At 44.2% G+C, this 23475-nt stretch overlaps 2 protein-coding genes across 2 annotated transcripts in view; both read left to right on the top strand.

Moving 5' to 3' along the window:
- Window positions 1-1253: 1253 nt before the first annotated feature.
- On the top strand, window positions 1254-10267 carry HAUS3 (HAUS augmin like complex subunit 3). Its single transcript, XM_081158240.1, has 5 exons — window positions 1254-1360; window positions 2228-3270; window positions 4694-5133; window positions 6717-6945; window positions 8423-10267. Exons 2-5 carry the CDS (start codon window positions 2362-2364, stop codon window positions 8654-8656), a joined length of 1812 nt encoding a protein of 603 aa, XP_081014366.1. The 5' UTR covers window positions 1254-1360; window positions 2228-2361; the 3' UTR covers window positions 8657-10267.
- A 517-nt stretch (window positions 10268-10784) lies between these two features.
- POLN (DNA polymerase nu) overlaps window positions 10785-23475 on the top strand; it is a 74866-nt gene continuing 62175 nt past the window's right edge. Inside the window, exons 1-2 of the mRNA XM_081158255.1 lie at window positions 10785-11279; window positions 21690-21769. Coding sequence (XP_081014381.1) covers window positions 11147-11279; window positions 21690-21769 — 213 coding nt within the window. The 5' untranslated portion in view covers window positions 10785-11146. The remainder of the gene's footprint in view (window positions 11280-21689; window positions 21770-23475) is intronic.

The raw sequence follows: 23475 nt of genomic DNA, 5'->3' as shown, positions 1-23475 counted from the left end.
ACTCTCCTGCCTGGCATCTTCACTTCTGTCTCCTCTGAGTTCTTCCTCACAGTCTATAAATATCCCCAAGTTCCTCCCATCTTAAAACAAAACAAAGCCTCTCGGCAGAGCTGTTCCCACCCCCGCATCTCCCGTCCTCCGGCTCCTCTCCCCCCTGCAGTCTTTGCCTCCGCAGCAAGGCCCTCGCTCCCTCCCTCCTCCCTCCTGCCCCAGCCCCCCAGCCCGTCCCCGCCGTCGGCGGAGGGGTCCTACGGTCCAGGGGCTCCAACCTGGCCCCCGCAGCCGACCCGCAGGCCCCGCCTCCCCCCCACTTCAGGCCGGCACCGCCCAGGGGCCCCCTCTCCCCAGCGTTTGCTTTCCACATCGCTTCGGCTCTACTGTCTCTTAGAAGGATCAGAAGAGCGAAGAGCCGGCACCTTGAACTCAGGGCCGGCGCGCGCTCCCCGCGCGAACGTGCTGCGGCGCACGGTCCACGGAGCCTCGGGGCCGCCTTCGCCCCGCGTGGGGAGGGGCCGGGCACCTGCGGGCGCGGCCGGGCCGGCGGCTAAGAAGCCGGCCGTCGGTCGGTCTGTCTGTCCGAGACGCAGGAGCCCGAGGGTCTGCGTTCAGCGCGGCCACCGAGCGCGCGGGGCTTTCCGGCCGGACGTGGGCGCTCTTCCCGCGCCGCCCGCTGCCCGCTGCCCGCTGCCCGCCGGCGTCCTCCGGAAACCGAGATCCAAACGGCTGCTTCAGCTACGTTTTGAAAACGCGACCGCGGGGCGAGAAAGTCAGCTGCTGGCCGACGCTCAGCCCGCTACTGCAGACGACGCCCGTCGGGGGACGCTCGGCGGGGGCCCCACAGGAGGGCACCGGGCCCGCTCCCTCCCACGACGTCTCCCGGGGCTGCGGCCGCACGCGGGCGCCGGGCCGGGGCTGCGGGGCAGCGGCAGGCGAGCGAGAGGGCGGGCGCGGTGCACGCGCCGGCGGCCGCGGGTCCCCTGAAAGCCTCTCACTGCAGCGCGGGGCTTGGGGCCGGGAGTGCGGGAAGCTGAACTGAGCGGAGGAGCCGGTCGCGCGGGGAGAGCGCGGGGCAGCGGGCAGCAGGACGTCGGGGCCGCGCGCGGGCCGGGAGTCCGAACCCCCGGCCCTCGGCCCCCCCCCCGCTGCGCGCCTGGCCCCGCCCCGCCTCGGGCCCGCCCCCGAGGCAGGAAGCCAATCAGCTCGTGCCCTGCTAGGAATTGCCCTCCCTCTGCGCCTGCGCAGACGGTCGCCCCGCGACGACTGGGTCGTCTGCGCGCGCGCGGTGATGCGCTCCCGTGAGGCAGTGCGAGGCGCGGAGCGCGGCGGCGGCAGCCGAGGGGCGCGGACGGACCTTCCTGAGGTGAGCGTCGTCGGGCTCGCGGTTCCGGGCGGCGCGGGGCGCGGGCTGTGGGGGCGGCGCCGACCGCCCGGCCGCCGCCTCGTTTCTCCGGGCGCCCCTGGGGAGCGGGGGCAGCGGCTGCACGGCTTAGTCGGGAAGCCGGGGCCGCGGGGGCGGGCGGAGGCCGCGGGGCAGCGCTAGTGGCGGCGGGAGAGTGAGGGGCCGCCGTTAAGGTTCGGGGCGCGGTAGGGGGTGCGCGGGCAGGAGAGCGAGGGGCCGCGGTTGAGGTTCGGGGCGCGGTGGGGCCGCGGTTGAGGTTCGGGGCGCGGTTCGGGGGGGACGCGGGCGGGCGCCCCGAGCGCCGCAGCGCCAGTCGTCCCGGGGCGGGTTGTGCGGATCGGTTCGGCGCCGCCTCGGTGGCGTGTGGACGCGTGTTTCACGGACACGGACCCGGGCCGAGCCCTCAGTGAGTGGCAGACCCGCCCCCCCGCTGGCCCTGGCGCGTTAGGTCGTCCCGCCCCGTCCCGCCTCGTCCCGCCGGGTCCCGAGGCGTCGGCTTCCCGGCACCGGGTGGCCCTGTCCGGACGGTGACGGGCGCGAGCGGCGGAGGCCGGCTCCGTGGGCCGGGGCGGTTCCGTTGACCGCGCGTATTTCTGCCGTTAGGTAGGAGGCGGGGAGGCGGCCGCGGGCCGGCCTCGGCTCCGTTCCGCCCTGGACCCCCCCGGCCTGGGGAGGCGGGTCTCCCCTGGACGCGCCCGGCGTCGAGGCCCCGCCCGGCGGGAGCGCGCGCTGCCCGGCCTCGGCCCGAGGTCCCGAGTCGCTGACCCTGACTGCGGGTCCTTTCCAAGTCGCCCTCCTGGGGCCTGACCTTGTGTTTTCCTCCCCTAGGAGAAGTCGTCGTACATTCCGGAAGTTTTCCCCTTCTCTGCGGACCGAACGTTAGTACTGCTCTGCATTTGGGTTTATTTTCTAAGTAGCGACACCCTATGCCCGGCGGGGACAGACGCTCGAGTAGCTAAGCCATGAGTTGTGGGAGAGACTTCGTGGAAACGCTGCGGAAAATCGGCTATCCCCGCGCGGGCGCCCTGAACGGGGAGGATTTCGACTGGCTGTTCGAGGCCGCGGAGGGCGCGTCGTTCCTGAGGTGGTTCTGCGGCGCCGTGAGCGAGCGGAACGCGCTGTCGCCGGAGGAGCTGGCGGCCTTCGGGGCGCTGGAGCGCTCGGGGCGGCCCGTCCTGGACGGCGCGGCGCTGGCCGAGGCGCTCGGCACCTGCGAGACCGCCAGCCTGGGGGCGCCTGCCCCGCAGGACCGGGAGCTGCGGAGGCTGGAGGGCGAGGTTCGGACGCTGCAGAAGTTAAAGGACCTCAGGATCCAGCGCCGCCGCCAGTGCCAGCTGACGGCCTCGGAAACGAGGCGCAGGTCTCTGCGGGTCACTGCCCGGGACGCGGCCGCCGCGAGGACGCTGCAGCAGAGCCAAGGGGCTCTGAAGGCCGCCATCGCCAAGGTCAGGAACGACCTTCAGGCCCTTAGGGACGGGGTTGCGAAGCTGACCGCGTTCCTCACGCCGTCCAGCTTGGGCCAGGAGGCAAGTGCTCGGGTGTTTCTGTCTCAGTTTTCCTTGGAAAAATACCTCAGCCAAGAAGAGCAAAGCACAGCGGCATTGACCTTGTACACCAAGAAGCAGTTCTTTCCGGGCGTACAGGAAGTGGTCGAGAGTTCGAACGAAGAAAACTTTCAGCTTTTAGATGTGCAAGCACCATCTATTTGTGAGAACCAGGAAATCCTCGAGGAGAGACGGCTGGAGATGGCCAGGCTGCAGCTGGCGTACATTTGTGCCCAGCATCAGCTAATTCACTTGAAAGCACGCAATTCGAGCATGAAGGCGAGTATCAAATGGGCAGAGGAGAATCTTCAAAGCCTCAGCAGCAAGGTAGGTATGAGAAATGAGTCCGGATTGGTAGTGTAATTGTTGTTAGTGATGGGGGATGTTAAAGTGTCTTTGAAAGGGGCATAGAATGAGTCCTTACGTTTTCTTTCTTTGTTCAGTGCTTAGTTGCGATACAGTCGGTGCTTCATACAAAGAGATCCTCATATTAGTGGAGGGCAGATATAGTAATTATAACCCCAACCACATTATGTAACTAACATTAAACAATGTTTTTGTATTATGAACTTGAAGTTTGTGTTGATTTCAGATACAGATGCACTGAAATTTCCTTCTTTATGATGTATGAACTTTGAGTCAAGAACCTTATTGCTGCCTTGTTTGCTCTGATGAGAGTATGGTGCTAATGAAGTCAGAGATCCAGTTCAGTGGAATGAAACCCTGATTCTTTGTTGAGAATGTGTAGATGTGTTGCAGATACCCACTTGCTAACTTGGAGAGCTTGCTTTCTTGATAATTTAACCACTAGACCGTTGAGTAAAAACACAACTTTCTGAGCCCTGGCTGGGTAGCTCAGTTGGTTGGAGCGTTGCCATGATGCACCAAGGTTGCTAGTTTGGTCCCTGTTGAGGGTACATACAAGAATCAACCAATGGCCCGGCCGGTGTGGCTCAGTGGATTGAGCGTTGGCCGTCCGGTGGACCCCAATAGGTCGCTGGTTTGTTTCCCAGTCAGGATATGTGGAGGATTTGTGGGCCTGCTCCCCCAGTAGGGGTCCTGCAGGAGGCAACCAATCAATGTTTCTCATCGATGTTTCTGTCTCTTCCTCTCCTTTCTCTCTTATCTAAAAATCAATAAAAATAATATAAAAAAATAAACCAATGAATGCATAAATAAGTATAACAAGTCCATGTTTCTCTCTCCCCTCTCCCCCCTCTTCTTCTTTCCCTCTCCCCCTTCCTTTCTAAATTCAATAAAATTAAATTAAAAATTAGAAAATTCTGAAACGGAATACCAGCACTAAATTAGTTATTGTAACTGACGAACTTTGGAATAATTATGAAGTCCTGTCATTCTTTAGAATTCCCAAAATCAGCTGATAAACTAGGAGACTAGCTACTGAGATTATTTTAATTTTGAGAAAAATTTAAATAGCATACATTTCCAATCAGTAAGTAGTGTGCTCATAATTTTTATTGATTAAGACAAGCATGACAAGATCTGTGACTTGGTAGCCATTAGTGTATATATGTGGTAGTAATAGCATTAAAATTTAGCAGTTCATACTGGCTTTACCCTTGACTTGGTCCACACTTTTTAAACTGTGATTTTGGCTTTTGCTAATAGGAAATTATTATTTTTTTATTGACCATATTATCTGCTAACCTAAAATAGAAAGTGAAAATAATTTTAAAACTATTTGAACTTTATTCTTACAGTTTGAAATGTAATTGCTTTCTTTGTTTAGGCTCTTGGAAAAGATCATTTGGATGCTAAAATTTCTAGCTTGAACAGTCAGATTCTGAAACTCGAAGAACAAATTACTCATATAAAAGACAAAAGTTTGCCTGCTGTGGTAAAAGAAAATGCCCAGTTATTGAATATGCCAGTTGTGAAGGGAGATTTTGATCTGCAGATTGCCAAACAAGACTATTACACAGCAAGACAAGAGTTAGTTTTAAACCAGTTGATAAAGCAAAAGGCATCATTTGAACTTCTGCAGTTATCATATGAAATTGAACTGAGGAAGCATTGGGACGTACACCGTCATCTTGAGAATTTGGTTCAAGAACTTAGCCAAAGTAACACGATGCTCTGTCAGCGATTAGAACTGCTGGCAGACCCGTCAGTATCCCAGCAGATAAATCCAAGGAATACCATCGATACCAAGGATTATTCTGCTCACAGGTAGGCTTCATCGTTTCTGTAGTGAGTATTTTCCCTTTTGTTTTGTAAAATACTAGAGAGAGTTTGAACCGAAATTGTGGAAGGTTAAAAATGATTTGCACTTTGTTTTTAGCCTTTTTATTTCACTTTCATATGCCGCTTTCTCCTTTTTAATGCTTTGCTCCCTTTACCGTTCATGTTAAATGTGGGAGTAGCTTCTGTAGAGCTGAGAAGATTGGGTTGGAGGAATGAGTATGTACCAGGCCTTACCTTTAGCATCGTTATTCAGCCCTTATTTTAGGTTGGGGGCAGGAGTTTATGGCAGGAGGTTTGGATACAGTTTATGTACAGTAGGCATTGCTGGGCAGAGAATTGGCTGCATTTGGAGAAGGGAGTAGAGAGGGACGGCTAAAGCCAAAGGCCTCAAAAATCTGGATCCTACTGATTTTTTTCTAGGACAAGAAAATAATCTTAATCCTTTTACTTTGTTAATGAAATGAGGGGCATAGATAGGGCTGCTTCATTGCACAATTCCAGAGGGTGGCATTGACATCATGATATATGTGAATGGCGCCCGCTGGAATAGTGTAGTTTCGACAAGAACGAAGTTGGCAGCCTTGGGCTTGACCAATTTTATGAGGTCTGTTGTAACTTGTTAAAATAATTAAACATATATAATTATAAGGAAAAGAGCATACCCTTTTGGTCAGATACGTAGAGAAGGTGCTGCCTCTCATTTTTTCATTTGCCCAGTAGGATTTTTCTGCCATTAATGTGTGAAATGGTAAAGTTGCCTCATGGCTCATCAGAAATTTAGTCAACCAAATATGGACAAGACTGGAGTAGCAAGTTTGCTATTACTATTTATGTAGCTCTTTATTGTTTACTTTTTAAACATTTTACATTAAGAAAAATATGTTTTTGTTGGTTTTAGAGAGAGAGAAAAACATTGATGCTAGGTGAACATCTGTCGGCTGCCTCCTGCATGCCTCCTACTGGGGTTCGAGCCTGAAACCCTGGCTTGTGCCCTGACCAGGAATCAAACCAGTGACCTCTTAGTGCATGGATAGATGCTTGACCACTAAGCCACACTGGCTGGGCACATTTTTCATTTTTTATATTTTCAGATATTCTCTTTTAAATCCACTACCACTTTTTAACATAGGTAGATATTAATGTGAACATTAAGTATCAGGGTTGACTTAACCTTGGTTTCACATAACAGCCAGAACTTAGGCCATGGGCTTTTATTTCAAGTTCGTTGCTATTTCTGCTACATCATAGTTGTATTCTGTGAAAGAAGTGTTTTCTTGGAAGGTATCTCTGAAATGTACTTTGAAGTTGGTTAATGGCTGTTTAAAGTTTAAAAATTTTATATTTTTATATGGGAAAACTGGGGATTCATATACAATAATTTGAATGTATTTCTCTAATGAGATAGTATTTTAGTTGGAATGTTTTCAGTTGCTTGGTTTAACAGCAGACAGATTAATATTTTTTAAGTTGTTAGCTATCCCCAAAGATACCCCCATGGAGTAGATTGTAATTTTGAAAACTACTGATTTGCGAGATTTTTCTCTCTAATTTTTTTTCCCACATTTTAGGCTCTATCAGCTTTTAGAAGGAGAGAATAAGAAAAAAGAATTGTTTATAACCCATGGAAACCTGGAGGAAATGGCTGAGAAATTAAAACAGGATGTTTCTTTAGTACAAGATCAATTGGCAGTATCTGCTCAAGAACATTCTTCCTTTCTGTCCAGACTGAAGAATGATGTGGACCTGCTTCGTGGTGCTTTGTATCAAGGAGGAAACCAGCTTTTGCTTAGTGATCAGGTGGGTGCTTGCTGTAGTAATTAAAAATGCTTTAAAAAATAATGTTCATGCCCAGCCGGGCGTGGCTCAGCGGTTGAGCATCAACCTGGGTTCCAGGCAGTCGGGGTTCAATTCCCTGTCAGGGCACATGCCCGGGTTGCGGGCTCAATCCCCAGTTGGGGATGTGCAGGAGGCAGCCAATCAATGACTCTCTTTCATCATTGATGTTTCTCTCCGCCCCTCCCTCCATCCCCTCTTCCTCTCTCTGAAATTAATAAAGATATATTTTTAAAAAAATGTTGTAGGATATATTTATGTTTTAAATGCCAATCCTTTGTTATATATGTGTTATGTATTTACTCCTTATTTGTTGCTTGTCTTTTTATATCATTTATCACACTCTTGATTACTTTTTTTTTTTTTGCTAATCCTCACCTGAGGATACTTTTTCCATTGATTTCAGAGAGAGTGGGTTGGGGGGAGAAACATCAGTGATGAGAGAAAAATATCAGCTGCCTCCTCCACGCTTCCTGCTGGGGATTGAGCCCGCAACCTAGGCATATCCCGGACCGGGAATCGAACCAGTGACCTCTCGGTGCATGGGTTGACACTCAACCACTGAGCCACGCTGGTGGGGCTAAGCTGTCATTCTTGATCTTGTACATTAGAATCATCAGGCAGCCTGTTGAAATGTAGCTTCCTGTTCCTGTTGCAGCGCTTGAGTAACTTAGTGTGGAATGTGGTACAAGAATCTGTTTTCATAACAAGTACCCCAGGTTATGACCATGCTTGTGGCCCATGCTGAGAAGCTGTGGAAGGTTATGAGGTAGTTAGAGCTACAGGTTTTCTGAGAACCTCTTTGGTAGGTAATACTGGCTGTAAATTTATAGTAGCAGAATACTTGATTAGAAAGCCATGGAAACTTGTTAATAAGCTGCTTTTAATGTTAGGAAGTGAGGAAGATTGTTGAATGTCATGTAATTTTTTTACAACTTGAAAAAGGAAAAATAGAGATTTTTGTTGAGGTAATTTTTTATTGGTAATTGCTTTATTTCAAGGCTTTCTCGGTTCCTCTTATGTGTAGAACAAACAGATTAAGTTAAATCAAGTTTTGATTAATTAACCAGAATGTAAGCTCCATGAAGGAGATGGTGTTCTTTCTTACAGTCCGTAGAGTCTAAAACAGTACTTGGAACATGGTAGGCATTCAGTAATATTTGTTGAACGTATGAATATGTAGATCAGTTTTTACATATCAGATACTTGTTAGGGAGTAAGAATTTGTTTTGAATCACTTAAAATTGCCTATCAGAAGTTGTTGCAATTGATCTTACATAAAATTTATATTAAACCTATGGATTTTTGAGGTTCATTTATTGTTAAAATTGTGGGAATAATTATATCATTTATATTCATTCCATGTAAGTTACATTTTAAATTTATAATTGGTGTTGCAAATAGAGCTCTTGCATTAAAAGCATTTTTATTTTCCTTTTAGGAGTTAACAGAGCAGTTTAATCAAGTTGAGTCTCAACTGAATAAGCTAAATCATCTTCTCACTGACATTCTTGCTGATGTGAAGACAAAAAGAAAAATTTTGGCATCTAATAAACTGCATCAAATGGAAAGAGAATTATATGTATATTTTTTTAAAGATGAAGATTATCTGAAAGATATTGTGGAGAATTTAGAAAAGCAGTCAGAAATTAAGGCTGTTGGTCTCAAAGATTGAAAATTACTAAATACTGGATCTTTACTATATATGCTGTTTTTTAATGTTTTACATATTAGAAGAATATAGCTAATAAATACTAAAAATTTAAATTTGAGGTCAATGGGACATTTAATGAATTCAAGTATTATATCAATTTGTTTTTTTCCTTTCTATAGCATGTTTGTTCAGAGTACCAGTGCTTTATATGACTTGAACATCTGCTTGGTGGCACTTAGTCTTGGTAACTTTTTACTTATAGGGAAAACACATTACAGTAGCAGCCCCCTTATCTGCAGCTTTGCTTTCTACTGTTTCAGTTACTCGAAGTCAACCATGGTCTGAAAATTACGTGGAAAGTTCCAGAAATAAAACAATTCATAAGTTTTAAATTGTGCGCCGTTCTGAATAGTGCACTGAAATCTCACACTAGCCTGCTCCGTCCAGTCTGGAACATGAATCCATCCTTTTATCCATCGTGTCTACACTGTGTGCTACCTGCCTGTTAGTCACTTAGCTGTCTTGGTTATTGGATCAGCTGTTGCAGTATCACAGTGATTGTGTCCAAGTCACCCTGACTTCACTTAATGCCTCAGAGCACAAGAGCAGTGATGCTGGCAATTCGAACACACCAAAGAGAAGCCGTAAAATTCTTCCCTTAAGTGAAAATGTATGCACTGTATAGGAAAAAACTATGTATATAGGATTCTGTCTGGTTACAGGCATCCACCAGGGGTCTTGGAATGTATTCCTCATGGATAAAAGGGATGACTGCATTATAAAATGCAATTATTTTTAATAGAGTTGTAGCTCTCCTTTACTAATTTTTTTTTAGAAATATAAATTTTCTGCTGTTAAATATTTTTAATTTTGTAGAACTTTGAATGAGCATTGTTAAAACTGTAGATCTTAATATATGGAATAGCCAAGTCTATATTTGTAAAGTGAAATTCTGCCACTCTGATTGTATTTTCTCATAATTTTCTGCTATAGACTTTGAGACTCTTAATGTTCTTACTTAGACCACAACAAATGTCAAGTCTCCTTGGGCCATTGTTCATTTTACAGGCTGAGTCCTGGGGAGTCAAAATTTCTGCAAGACATTTCAGCACTGCTTTAACTTCAGTGTGACTTACACATGAATGACATTCAAATGAAATTTTGAAATTCCTTAGAAGTGGTTGCTCAAAGGATGCTTAGTGCTATTTTAATCAGTTTCTTTGGTGTGAAAATACTTCAATGTTGGACTGCATTCGTTGGGATACAAGTGTAGTATTTGGACATTTAGAAATTATTTTAAGAGTTGATATGAAGTATTAGTTATTACATCAAATGCTTCTTTAATGCCTGATTTATACATGGCCTCTGTTACATACCATTTATGCTTTATAGGAAAATATAGGTACCCTCAAGAATATTCTTCTCTAAGAATATATTAACCTGCCCTTCACCTCAAAACTATACATTATAGGTGATCTTTATGGGAATTTTCAACTGTGACCATCAGAAATGGGTATATATAGGTGACAGATGAGCCCTGATAATTTTTGTAGTGCGTTGAACAAAAACATTTTGCCAAATATTGTATTTGTACATTACTTAAAATTTATGAAGTAGATCTTAATATGCTTGAAAAAAAAAATTGTTTTCCCCAATTCTACCTTGGAATAGATAATGAAAAATTTTCTTCAGCAATGTGGAAAAAATAATGTCACCTGGTTTCGTGGCCAATGAAATAGAAAATTCTTTTTAGCGCCAAATATGTTAGATGTCCAACCAGCTAGTTGGTGATTTGTGCTGTCCCTTCCAGACCTTTACCTGCTCAGCCCAGGGGCTCAGTACAGCTGAGCAGTGCAAGTGAAAGGATATCAGGTTGTGTGTCTGTCATTATGCAAGTTAGTTTAAAATAATTTTTATGTTACTGGGTTTGTATATTTGAAGACTTTTTTTTTTAAAAGACTGGTCCCTGCTTTTTTTTCTTTTTTAAAAAAATATATCTTTATTGATTTCAGAGAGAGGAAAGGAGAGAGAGAGAGAGAAACATCAGTGATGAGACAGAGTCATTGATCGACTGCCTCCTGCACGCCCCCGACTGGGGATCGAACCCACAACCCGGGCATGTGCCCTGACTGGGAATCGAACCCCAATCATCTGGATCCTAGGTCGATGCTCAACCGCTGAGCGACGCCCAGCCAGGCTGTATTTGAAGATTTTTAACAACTGTTTGAAACCTCAGGGAGTGTTTGAGTAAATTGCTTGCTTCGCAATTTGTTAACTAGAAAATATGTTCTTGACTTTGTTACTTATAATACCCCAAATGAGACCCTAACCATTGCTTTCTTCTTACTATCCTATATGTAAAGGGGACAGTTTATACCTATTTCTTTGGTTGTTAATATAGTAACTTTTATGAAAGTCTCAGTACATAAAAAATTTCAAATTGTTTATTTTGAATTCTTAAAATTAATATATAGGTATTATGTTTATCTTATGTTTAGGATTTTATGAAAAATGGAAAATTATGAGGCATTTGTAGGCTTTGATCTCTGTAAGATACCACTCTCCAGTGTTGCTCAGAAGATTATGTCTGCTATGCGTTCAGGTGATTTAGTGGAGTCTAAGAATTGGAGAGAGAGTGAAAACAGTGAGTAATTTTTATAAACCTTTCTGTCTTTTGTTACTTTTAAGATTAAGGTTTGGAAATGAAATGTAGCAAAATTATTCTGTAGAACTTCAGTTGTGTGGGGAAGCGCCGGCCTACAAATGGAGCCCAGCTTTCCCTCACTTTCCTCTCATTCAGTGATGACTGAGCTTCAGCTTACTAAATTTCACATTCTCTTAGCCCTTAATTGCTTTTAAATGTAACACACTTTTCCTTGTCCCAGGCATTTCTGTCAGACATTCCCTTAGAATCTGATCAGCTGTTTAAGTAACCTCAAAAGATATGCGCTCCTTGACAGCGCCTGTTGCTTCAGCCTTAGCTCTTGGGTCATTGAACCTGTACGTAGTATAGTCAGCCCTCCATATCCATGGGTTTTGCATCTGCACGTTCAATCAACTGCAGATAGAAATATTAGCAAAAAAAAAATCCCAGAAAGTTCTGGAAAGCAGCAAAACTTGAATTTGACACATACCCAGCTTTATGTTGAGTCCATGCAAATGAAGTGATGTGTAGGCATATCCTGCTGTAGTCTTTATGCCAGTTTAGGTTATATGTAAATACTTTGCCATTTTATGTAAGGGATTTGAGCATCCACAGAGTTTGGTAGCCCTGGGAGTCCTAGAACCAATCCCCCGCGGATACTGAAGATGACTCTATTTGCTTATTGTGTGTGGTGGACAACAGAAGTGTTTTTGATAATATGTATATTATGCTGACATAGAAATGTGTAAACTCTTAGGGGGCAAAGGTCAGTGAATCTATATATATGTTCATGAGGTGGTATAATAGTAAAAGCTGTGACATATGCTCACAAATGTGAAATGTTTGGAATGCTTTTTTTTTTTTTTACTAGCCAAGTGGTTTTTATTTAACTTATTTTTTCTTCTTTTAAAAAGAAAGACACAAAGAAGCATCGATTTGTTGTTCCACTTATTTATGCATTCATTGGTTGGTTCTTGTATGTGCCCTGACCAGGGATCGAATCTGCAACTTTCACGTGTGGGGATGACACTCTAACTAACTGAGCTACCCTGCCAGGGCAGTAATTTTTATTTAAAATTTGTAAGTTTGGGCCAATAAGTTGTTTGTTTTCTCCAGGGTAAGTTATAAGTGAGTGAGATATAATTGAGCAATTATATTGTGATGAAATAATTGAGAGTATTGACAAACAATGCAAACACTATTATAAATGTAGTTTCTTAATTAAGATATAATCCCACTTAACATTTATATTCAGGTATCTGTTGTTTGTGTGTCTTATAGAAGTTACCAATAAAGGAATTGGTAAGAATTTTTGGATGTGGACTACATACCTAGTGTTTTAAGGAGAATGGTGCTGGTGGGGGGAATAGTAAAGAAAGATAAATAAATTAAACATCAAAGAGCTTTCTCCTTTATTCTGTATACTTCCTAAAATAAAAGCAGTGTGCACTTGACAGGTGGAAACGCACTTCCCTTCAAAAACTAATAATGAAATGCCTCTGGTAGTTAGTTATAATGTCTCTGTTGAGAGAAATTTCTGGCAGTCAGCCCATCTCATGAACTCTCTTGTCATGTTCTTAAAATACCCTGTTAAAGCCCTAGTTTTCATAAATTTATTGAGTAGGTAATGGAAAGAGATAAGTTTTTGTTTTTTGTCAGGTGTTTGGTATTTGGAACAAGTGGATGTTCACAGGGATTCTGTATTATCTGTTGTTACATAACACAATTACTGCAAACTTAGTGATTTAAAACAACACATTTGTTATCTCACAGTTTCTGTGGGTCAGGATCCTGGGTACAGCTTAGCTGAGGCCTCTGCAGTGCTAGAGTGCAGGTGTCAGCCAGGGCTGGAGTCTCATCTGAGGCTCGAATAAGGAAGCATTCACTTGCAAGTTTGCACAGTTCTTGGCTGAATTCATTTCCTCTCTTCGTGGTTCTGGCCATAGTCAGCTTTTCATCATATAGGTGCTGGCTTTTTGAAAGCCAGCAAGAGTGTGTCCCTAGCAAGACTGACCTTACAGGTTTATGTAGCATAATCACAAACGTCCCATCACCTCATCTTTATTCTGTTGTTTAGAAGTGAGTCAATAAGTCCCACCTGCACTTGGGGGAAGGAGTTTACAAGGGCATGAATACTAGAAGGCATGGGTCATGGGACCACCTTAGAGTCTGCCACTGAGTTCCACTAGTTTTATTATTTCATAGGAATTAAAGTTGGATTGTTAGTGGGTTACTGATGAATGATGCTGGATGTAAGACCTAATGATTCTAGGACTCTTTTTCACATGCCAAGCTGTTCTTTTTTTTTTTAATGTTTTTATTGGCCTGAAAACATCCACCTTGCTTCCAGAGAGAGAGAGGGAGGGAGAGAGAGTTAGAAACATCAATGATGAGAGAGAGTTATTCATCGGCTGCCTCCTGCAAGCCCCTCACTGTGGGGATCAAGTCCAAAACCCAGGCATGTCCCCTGACCGGGAATCAAAAGGTCACCTGGTCATGGGTCAATGCTCAGTTACTTAGCCACACCGGCCGGGCCTGAGCTGTTCTTATCTTAAAAGTAAAGTATTATAAATTAGCGTTTAATTTCTGAAAGCTCATTTCATACCAAATATAAAACTTGAACTCAGAAATCAATGGAAATAAGCTACAAATATTTGATATTACAAACACTAAAGTAAAACCAAACATTTTTGTTATATATCACTTTGGGGTCTACTTTTCTGATCTGCTAGACTAAGGTATTTCAAGATACATATCCAGTAAGGATTGGACTGTATAAACTTCTTGCAAGATTGATCTTTTATTTTAAAACCCTTTGCTGTGAAGAAAAAAAAAAGAAAAAGATGTTGCAAAAACTAAAACTACAGCTTAAGGAATTCATAAGGGCATCCACGTAACTATCGCTTACATTGCCAGCACCAAAATTCCCTTCTCGCTTAAAACCCTCTCCCTGCTCAGTGTAACCATTATCCTGACTTTTTCTGGCAACCACTCTCACTTCCTCATCATGAACATTTTGTGTTGCTCCAAAAGCCTTTTGGCAAAGATTACTTATTTGCCACACCAGAGCCTGACCTTCCTTTCTGAGGCACACGATCAGACTGCATGGCTCAGTCTCCTCATAGATGGGTGGCCAAGCATCATGTTCCTGTCAGTGGGGTGTGTGTGCCATTTCCAGGGTAGGCCTGAGAACATCCAGCTTGCTTCCTAGCTGGCTGCCTCTTGCCTTCCCTACAGCTGAAACCTGAAATGACTCCTTCCCAACCCTGCAAATGATAACAGTATCCTAGAGGATGGTGGGACATGGTGCTGGGAGCCCAGGTCCCAGAGTGACTGCATGAACAGCTGTACCAGCTGGGGCCTCTCACCTCAGCCTGAGAGAAATAAATCGACTTTTTGTGCTTGAAGCCATTATATTGTGTTGTTGGGTCTTTTGTGACTACTGGCTCAGCTTTTCACCCAATACCTACATCTTTAAACTAGACTCAGAATGGTGTTCATCTGACCTGCATTTTCAGTTGTTCATCTGACCTGCTTATTGTTCAGTGGTGCCACTGAAAGCCTTTGGCAAATACTCGGGGAGGAGTTTTCAGGGTGATTGGGAGGTTGTCAGGTGACCTGGTGCTATGATAGGCTATGCATATGGTTAAGAACATATTAGATTACATGTCTGTTTTGTCTGAGTACCTACAGAGAGCAAATAATGTTTTCTAGTACACATTTATCCAGATTCTTTCTTTTATGAAGTTTTATTTATTTTTAATTGTTCAAAATATTACAGATGTCCCTTTTTCTCCCCGTTGACACCTTCCACCCTGACCCACCCTCCTCCCCAGTCCCTCACCACACCATTGTTTGTGTCCTTCAGTTATACATATATACATATAAGTTCTTTGGTTAATCTCTCCCCACCTACCCCACTCCTTCCCTGTGAGATTCATCAGTCTGATCCATGCTTCCCTGTCATTGAATCTACTGTGGTCATCAGTTTATTAAGTTCTTTAGATTCCACATATAAGTGAGATTATGTGCTGTTTGTCTTTCTCTGCCTGTCTTATTTCACTTAGCATAATACTCTCCAGGTCCATCCATACTGTCCCAAAGGATAAGGGATTGTTCTTTACAGCTGCATACTATTCCATGGTATAAATGTCCCACAGCTTTTTTTATTTACTCATCTCATGGGCACTTGGGCTATTTCCAGATCTTAGCTGTTGTAACTTCAGATTCTTTTTTATTTTAACTTGATAGAGCTTAGAGGTGAATATGGTGTTTTCCAGGAAAATAAAAATATTTTTACGGACATTACAAATTATGAGTTAGAGGCCCCTAAAGGTAGATATTTGTTAAAGTCCAATTCATTTGTGTGAAGTGTTTTTTTATTCCCATCATCTCGTGGAAATCTGCAATTTTAAAGACAGATAACTAAATGACAAAACAGATCTATTTTGATTATATTTATTCTAGTCAAGAGTATATGGAAAACAATTACATTATTTTTATTTCTATCCAATAAACATAAAACCCTTATGTCCAACCACAGCGAACCCTGCCAGGTGTTGATTTCAGTTCACACTGCCCTGATTCAGGGCTTCCTTCTCTCTCCTTGGATTTGCAGTAGTTTCCTAATTGCTATTTGCCTTCAGCTTGTTGCCAGTTTTGTCTTGCCTTTGCAAGAATTAGCTCAGCTCTTGTCCTTGCTCTCTGCAAAATTTATCTTTGGAAACATCCCCATGCTCTCCTACCTGGTCCCTGCCTGCCCATCTTAGTCTCCTGTCCCTCCACTTTCCCTCTTTTTGCCCCATTCAGATCTGACTATAGCTTCCAAACGTGACATTTTCAAACTTTTTACCTACCCTTTTTTTCTCTCCTTCACTCAAAACTGAGTGGTGAAGTCAACATTTTACAAGGTTCTGTTCAAATACTTCTTCCATCATCAGGATGCCTTTCTGGAACTAATGCATTTGATTCTGTGCAGCTCAGTTTAGAGAACTTACTGTGAAGTGTTTTTGGTACTTTAACTCTTGCTCAGCTCCCCAACCCCTCCCCCTAAGCCCTCAGTAAACTTCCTGCTGGCACAGCTTAGTCTGGGAGTGGTCTGAGAGAGCAGGCATGGTGTTTTGGAGTTTGGAGGTAGGCTGGCACCGATGACTTCATCACAGTTGTAGTTGGAATCTGAATGGCAGCAGTGCACTTAAAACTTTGACTAGGGGTGTTTGGTCTGTATCAGTGGGAGCTGTTGCCCCGGCTGCTGGGACAGTACTGCACGGAAGACAGTGGGATTGGTGGCTGTGGCTGGGAATAATCCTTTGGGAAGACAAAGGCTGAGGATGATAATTTAGCAGTTAAAGGCTACATGTGATAACTTCCCTGGTAGCCTAAAAGTAGACCGCCTGCAGCCCCAGGACAGTAGTCCTAAGACTTGCCTACCTTCGAGCTCCAGAGAAGGTTGGATTCTCACTTAGTCCTGGCAGGTGTGCTACCTCAAGTTCAAGGCCTTGGTCAGGGAGAGAGACCAGACCCTGAAATGTGGATTGGTGCATTTAAGTCTTGAATCCCAGGTATCCCGGGCACCTGCAGAAGTGGCTGCTCTTCTGTTAATGTGGATTGGTGCATTTAAGTCTTGAATCCCAGGTATCCCTGGCACCTGCAGAATTGGCTTGCTCCACCCCCACATGCAAGAGGCTTCTGTCTTGAAAAGGAATATATGCCCCTCAGGAACTGCAGCCTCCTTCCCTCCTGGCCATTAAGTCAATGTGACCTGGCTAGGAGGTACTGGGCCTGTTAAGGGAGTATGAATTTACAGGTCAGTCAGGGAACAGAACTATAGTAATTTGAACAGGGGACATTTAAAGAATTTTAAATAGTAGTGGGATTAGCTGCCAAGGAGTGAAGAGCAGTCTAAAGAATATGGTAATAGCTGACATGGGGAGCCGCTACCTAAGGTAGAGTGCTGAATGAAGGAACAAAATTAGACTTGGCCAGTTGATGTCCACCAGCCTCTGTCGTCTGCTGTCCCAGTACAGGCACCCAGGGCTCTTTAATGGAGTAACTGTGAGGCTGGGGTGGACGCCGTGTGTGGGCCCAACAGCATGGTGTTCTCCCTCACCAGGGCTGATCTAGCTGTTGTGTCACTGAATGTCCAACCTTCCAACACAGACCAAACGTGAGTCCCCAGTAGTACCACCCTCTGTGGAAAATAGTCCTTTACTGGCAAGTTGACAACACCGAACCCCCAAAGGTACAGAGATTGATCTGGACTGGAATGGACACGTGTTCCAGGCATGGGTTTGCAGGGCCTCAGTGAGCTCTGTTATCCAAGGCTCACAGAGTGTTCAGTCCACTGACACAGAATCCCGCTTAGAGTCATATTAGACGTAGGGGTCCACTTTACAGCAGAGGGGCTGCAGTGGGTGTATGTTCGTGGGACTGAGCCTCCCTCACAGCCACACATCCGTAAACAGCAGCCTGATAGAGTGGTGGAGTGGCTTGTAGCAGGCACAGCTTGGGTGCCGGGGATGACGCCTGCAGTGATGGAGCAGGACGCTCCAGGGTGCAGTGTCCCACATGTGTACAATTATGGGGTCTGGGAACCAAGAGGTGGAAGTAGGAGTGGCCATGCTTACCAACACCCTGGGTTCAGCAGGTTGTCCTGACTCCCTGAGATGCAACCCACCAGGGAAGGGCACAGGAAGATTACCATTCAATTCCAAGGTCCAGCTGCCACCCGGTCTTTTCAAATTCCTTATGCGAAGAGACAGGCAGGCAAGGAATGCCATCTCCATCCCACTCCAGATGAACCTCCTGGGCATAAGTTAGCGCTGTTGTTATGTAATGGGGGTAGGGAAACATACTTGGCACCAAGGCGATACGATTGGTCACCTCTTGGTCCCCTGCCCAAATTGCACAGCACACACATCGGCCATGGCCTGAGCAAGGGCATGGTGATCAGGGGCTTACACCTTTCAGGGATGAGGGTTTGGTGACTCCATCAGTTGCTCAGCCAGGGCGAGGGGACCTTAAGATGGGTCGTAGAGAGGGAGGCAAATATCGTTTGCAACTGTGAGACCAGCTGCAGTGCCATTACCCCTCCTTTTAAAAGTTTCCTCCATTGCCCTAGCCGATTTGGCTCAGTGGTTAGAGTGTCGGCCTGAGGACTGAAGGATTCTGGATTTGATTCCGACCGAGGGCACATATCTTGTTTGCAGGCTCCATTCCCGCCTGGGTCATGCAGGAGGCAACCAAGCGATGTGTGTCTCTCACATCAATGTTTCTCTCTCCCCCACTCACTCTGAAAAGCAATAGAAAAAAAATATCCTCAGGTGAGGGTTAAAAAAAAAAAGCTTCCTTCAGGAAGAAGGCCACCAGAATCCTCAAGTAGCAGCTCCAAAAGGCATCTGAACAAGTGGCTGTGAGCAGCAGGTAGTGAGCCTCAGTCTAGGACTGTAGTGAGCACTGGATGCCCAGCCTGTGTGGGAAACCAGCGCCCCAGGGACTGGGTCCTTGCTGGTGGACTGCTCACAACACAGCGTGTCCTGGTGACTGCCTCAGCTGCAAAGAGCTGCTTGGCTCAAGGACACATCACTTTCCCAGGAGCAACCAGACCAATGACTGGTTGGTGCTGGGTATAAAGACCCAGCTTTCTAGACTCAACAGGGGACAACTCTGCAGGGCCATGTCAGCTCCAGAACAGGCCTTTGTAGTGACTGCATCTAGGCCCAGTCCTCCTTCCTTCACTCCCCTGCAGACTTTGATCCTGTTTGTTTTTGTGTTTTTGTGGGGTTTTTTTAAGGAGGACTCCCTAGCAGCCTTTCTGAACAGAAACTTTCATCTCCTAGGTGGCTGCCCGGGGCAACACCTGTGCCATTGTCCATGTATAACATACTCATGTACACTTATGGGGAGATTTGGTCACTGATTTTAAAAAAGGGATCAGCCCAGTTGGGCATGGCTCAGCGGTTGAGCATTGACCTAGGATCCAGGAGATCTCGGTTTGATTCCTGTTCAGGGCACATGCCCGGGTTGTAGGCTCTATCCCCAGTTGGGGCTGAGCAGGAGGCAGCCGACCAATGATGACTCCTTCATCATTGATGTTTCTCCCTCTCTCCCCCTCTCCCTTCCTCTCTCTGAAATCAATAAAAATATATTAAATAAATTAAAAATGGGATCATATTTTTACTGGTTTCTGCATCTTCAAGTCAACCGATAGAGCTCTAAGTACTTTTTTTCAAGGGTATGTGCTTCAGTGCGGGTGTTACACAGCTTATTCATCGACTTCCCTCTTGACTGGTATCTGCTTTGTTTTCAGTCCTTTGCCATAAAGCAGCACTGCCATAAATGTTTCGATTTAAACCTGTTTACTGTTGCATATATTTCTATGAAACAGAAAGCCGGGAGTGAGGTTGTTCGTTTAGATGATTTATATATTTTAAGTCTGTTTTTGTAATTGAGGTTACAGGTATGCATGTTTATACACACACACACGCAGAGCACATCCTAAAGTTATAGCTCAAAATTTCACAAACTGAATACCCCTGTAACCTTCATCCAGATCAAGAAATAGAACATCAGTGGCACCCAAGAGGCCCATCTTTGCTCCCTTTGGATCAGTCCATTTCTTCCCAACTCCCAAAGGTGATGCATATGTTTTTAATTTTAGTAAGTGTTGACAGTTTTCTTTCCAAAAAGATTCTTACAGCAGATCCTCAACACAGTTTTGTTATCACTTTGATGAGGTGCCATAGGAATTTCAATCTTGTCTATAGCAATTAGCCTGTGGTAAAATTGGTCCCATTATATGTCTCTTTGCTTAAAGTCACAGAATCTATTGATTATGTTAAGTGAGGACTTACTGTATCCACATTTTTACCAGCAATGTATGGAACTCCCTATTCCAGTCCATCTCCAGTTATATTTAATGTTTATGTCCCTGACCGCTGGTGAGTTTGAGCATTGTATCATGCTTATTTGCTGTTTTGTGTATTGCCTCTTCCTGTCTTTTACTGCATTTTCTTTTGAGTTGTTTGCCTTTTTTTGTCCATGTGTAAGACTTGCTGTAGAACACAAGTATTAACCTTTTGTAGTCATTGCCCCGGGTAGTTTTCCCAATGTATTGTTTTCTTTTAGAAGTGCTGCTAGTTGTACCGTCCCTATTTCTCAATCTGTCCTTTGCTGCTTAATTGAAACACCATCTTCGTTGTATACTCAAGTCTCATAAGTCTTGGGGTCAGTTTCTGGATTCTCTCTTCTGACCTAGGGATCTTTCCCTCTTTTCCTATTCAAGTACCGTGTGGATTTGATGACAGCAGCTTTATAGTATGTTCTGATAATCTGGCAAGGCAAGTCTTTTATTTTTGTAACTTTTCTTGTCTATTTTCATTTAACATTTCATATGTATTTTGACATTATTTTTTCAATTAAAAGAGCTTTGGACATTGAAACTGCATTAAGTTTGTGTTTGGAAGAATTAAACATTTTGTGTATATCCCAATGCTATGTTTTCCCATTTGTATAGATATTATTTTATGCGATTTCATAAGATTTTAAGTTTTAATGATTGAGTACCTTGTCCCTTTTTTTTTACAGGTTTTTAAAAGAAAATTGAATTTTTTAAAAAATGTGTTTTTATTGATTTCAGAGCGAGGAAGGAAGAGGGGGAGAGAGAGAGAAACATCAATGATGAAAATCATTGATCTGCTTCCTCCTGCACGCCCCTTGTTAGGATCGAGCCCGAAACCTGGGCATGTGGCCTGACTGGGAATTGAACCTCGATCTCCTGGATCCTAGGGTGATGCTCAACTGCTGAGCCATGCCGGCCGGGCACCTTGTCCCTTTCTTGTAAATTTATCCTAAGTATAACTTTTTTCTATTGTAAATGAAAGCGTTCCTGCGTTTGCATTTCTTGGTGGTGGTTGTTGCTGTAGAGGGAACATATGTCACAGTGGCTATGAGCACAGACTCCTGAGTCCTGTTGCCTGAGGTTGGATCCAGATTCCATCACTTACTGTTCAACCCAGGCTTATTAAAATTAAGGCCACATTTAAATCAGAATTTTGTATTAATGATGTTCTACTGAATCTCTATTTGTTCCATCGCAATACTATTCAGCCTAAGAATTTCCTCAAACCTTTAATACTTACAGGGTTGCTTACAGGGGTTTTCAGAATCAAGTATTCAAATATAAATACCAGGTAGTGACGTTTAATAAACATTTCATGATTACATGGATCTGCCTCCAGTTAATTTGAAAGCACTTTATATAAATTGTCATTACAATGGTAACAGGCATTTTGGTTGTGAATTTTATGGTGATGTTTTAAGTAAGTAAACAATGAGTAGATAGCACACTCATTATATGGCTCAGATGTCAGTGTTTCTTTACTGCCTCTCCTTTCTTTGTGCTTTTAAAAGCTGCGGACGTGGTTGGCAAGTCCAGTGCGAGGTGTTCAGCACTGCCTGAAGATGGGAGGGATCAAGCACTGGGAACAAAGGTAAGGCATTGCAAGTATGAGTAATTCCAAACATAACCTTCATTTAGTCAGCAGGTTCTTATCAAGTGTCCGCTAAATGCTGGGCACTGTGGATACAGTGGTTTAGAAGGGGTGGTTACTGTTTATCAGGAGCTTTTGGGTTAATTCGTATGAGAGGAAGAGGAAGACAGGAGTACAGAGGGTCTCTACAGTAAACGGTGTGTTAAGTGCCGTGGGGGAGTCAGTTCCTAGTGCCCTGGGAACAGTGGGAGAGACAGCTAACTCAGGCTTTGTGCTGATGCAGTTTACCTCTTTTGGGTGGTAGGGAGGGGAGTCTGGGACCTCTTTCTTTCTTTTAACTGTGAAAATGTTACCTGAGTTGAGATCTAAAGGATCATTAGGAGATGGTCAGCCTCTATAGAGGTGGGGAAGGACTTTGAGAAAACTCATCAGTTTCAGGGGAGAGAGCTTGGAACTTTTGGGAGTGGAAATAAAAGAAATTCAGAAAGGGTATAAAATTCACCACGGGTGAGTTACATGGTTTGGGCTTGAGGGGAGAGAGAGAAGAGGTCATATCACCAGAGGTCTTGTATATGAAACAGTGGTGGAGGCAGCATGGTGGTTAAGGGAATGGACTGTGAATCAAATTACCTATGTTAAAATCCCAGTCCAACTTAATGTAAACTTCCTGTAGTAAAACAGGACTTGTCCCTGGGTTGCTAGGATGATAATTTGCCCCTGAAGTGGAGAGAGAGGCACCTTTGACAGAAAAAGAACTACCAACCTTTAGTAAGTGGATGGAAATGCTCTCTCCACGGTGTTCAAATGGTGCTTCCTGGATACCTGAGCCAGAGGTCTTCAAGCCTTTTTGTTTCCTTTCTCTCAAAATAATTTTGAAAATACATGTATCTTCTGACATTTTTAAGTTGACATTTAAAACATCACAAATTTTAAAAGTTTTGGACATGATTTCTGGTGTATTAATAATATTGACATTTTAAAACCTGTTACATCATCATCTAGAATATAGCCACTAAAATATAAATGCACACTGTACTCTGGTAACTTGATATCCATAATCATCCCTCAAAAAGTACTTCAGCAAGACATACTTCAACAATCTTAGTTTTTGTACTTTCCTTTCCCTGTGAACTCCTTTTCTTGTATACACCGCCACAGATTTTTAATGTCATATAATTTTATGTTTGAAAATCTCTTGAAAACTTATTATAAATATTTCTCTGCAGTAAAAATGAATATAAATTAAAAATTTCTGTGACCCTATGACCGAGTGTTAAAACATTTTCTTTCAAAATTATTTAAAAGTACTGTTAATATACAGTTGTTCAAAACAGTATAAGTATATCATAAAAACTGAAAAATAGCCCGGCCGGATGTGGCTCAGCGGTTGAGTGTCGACCCAGGATCCAGGCAATCGGGGTTTGATTCCCAGTCAGGGCACATGCCCGGGTTGCGGGCTCGATCAGTGACTCATCACTGATGTTTCTGTCTCTCTCTCTCTGAAATCAATAAAGATATATTTTAAAAAAACAACAAAAAAACCCCAAAAAACAAAACAAAAAAACCAACAAAACAAAACTGAAAAATAAACATTAAAAATGACGTTTTATTGTAAACGGGCCCTATAATGAAATGGATAGACACGACTCCCCTCCCCCCATTAGTCTGTGATTCTGTGAATGAATATTGCATACTGCTAGATGGAG

This window comes from Miniopterus schreibersii (assembly GCF_964146895.1).
Source record: "Miniopterus schreibersii genome assembly, chromosome: 1".
Lineage (NCBI taxonomy): Eukaryota > Metazoa > Chordata > Mammalia > Chiroptera > Miniopteridae > Miniopterus > Miniopterus schreibersii.
Note: the sequence above shows the minus strand (reverse complement) of the source record. Positions and strands in the feature narration are given on the sequence as shown.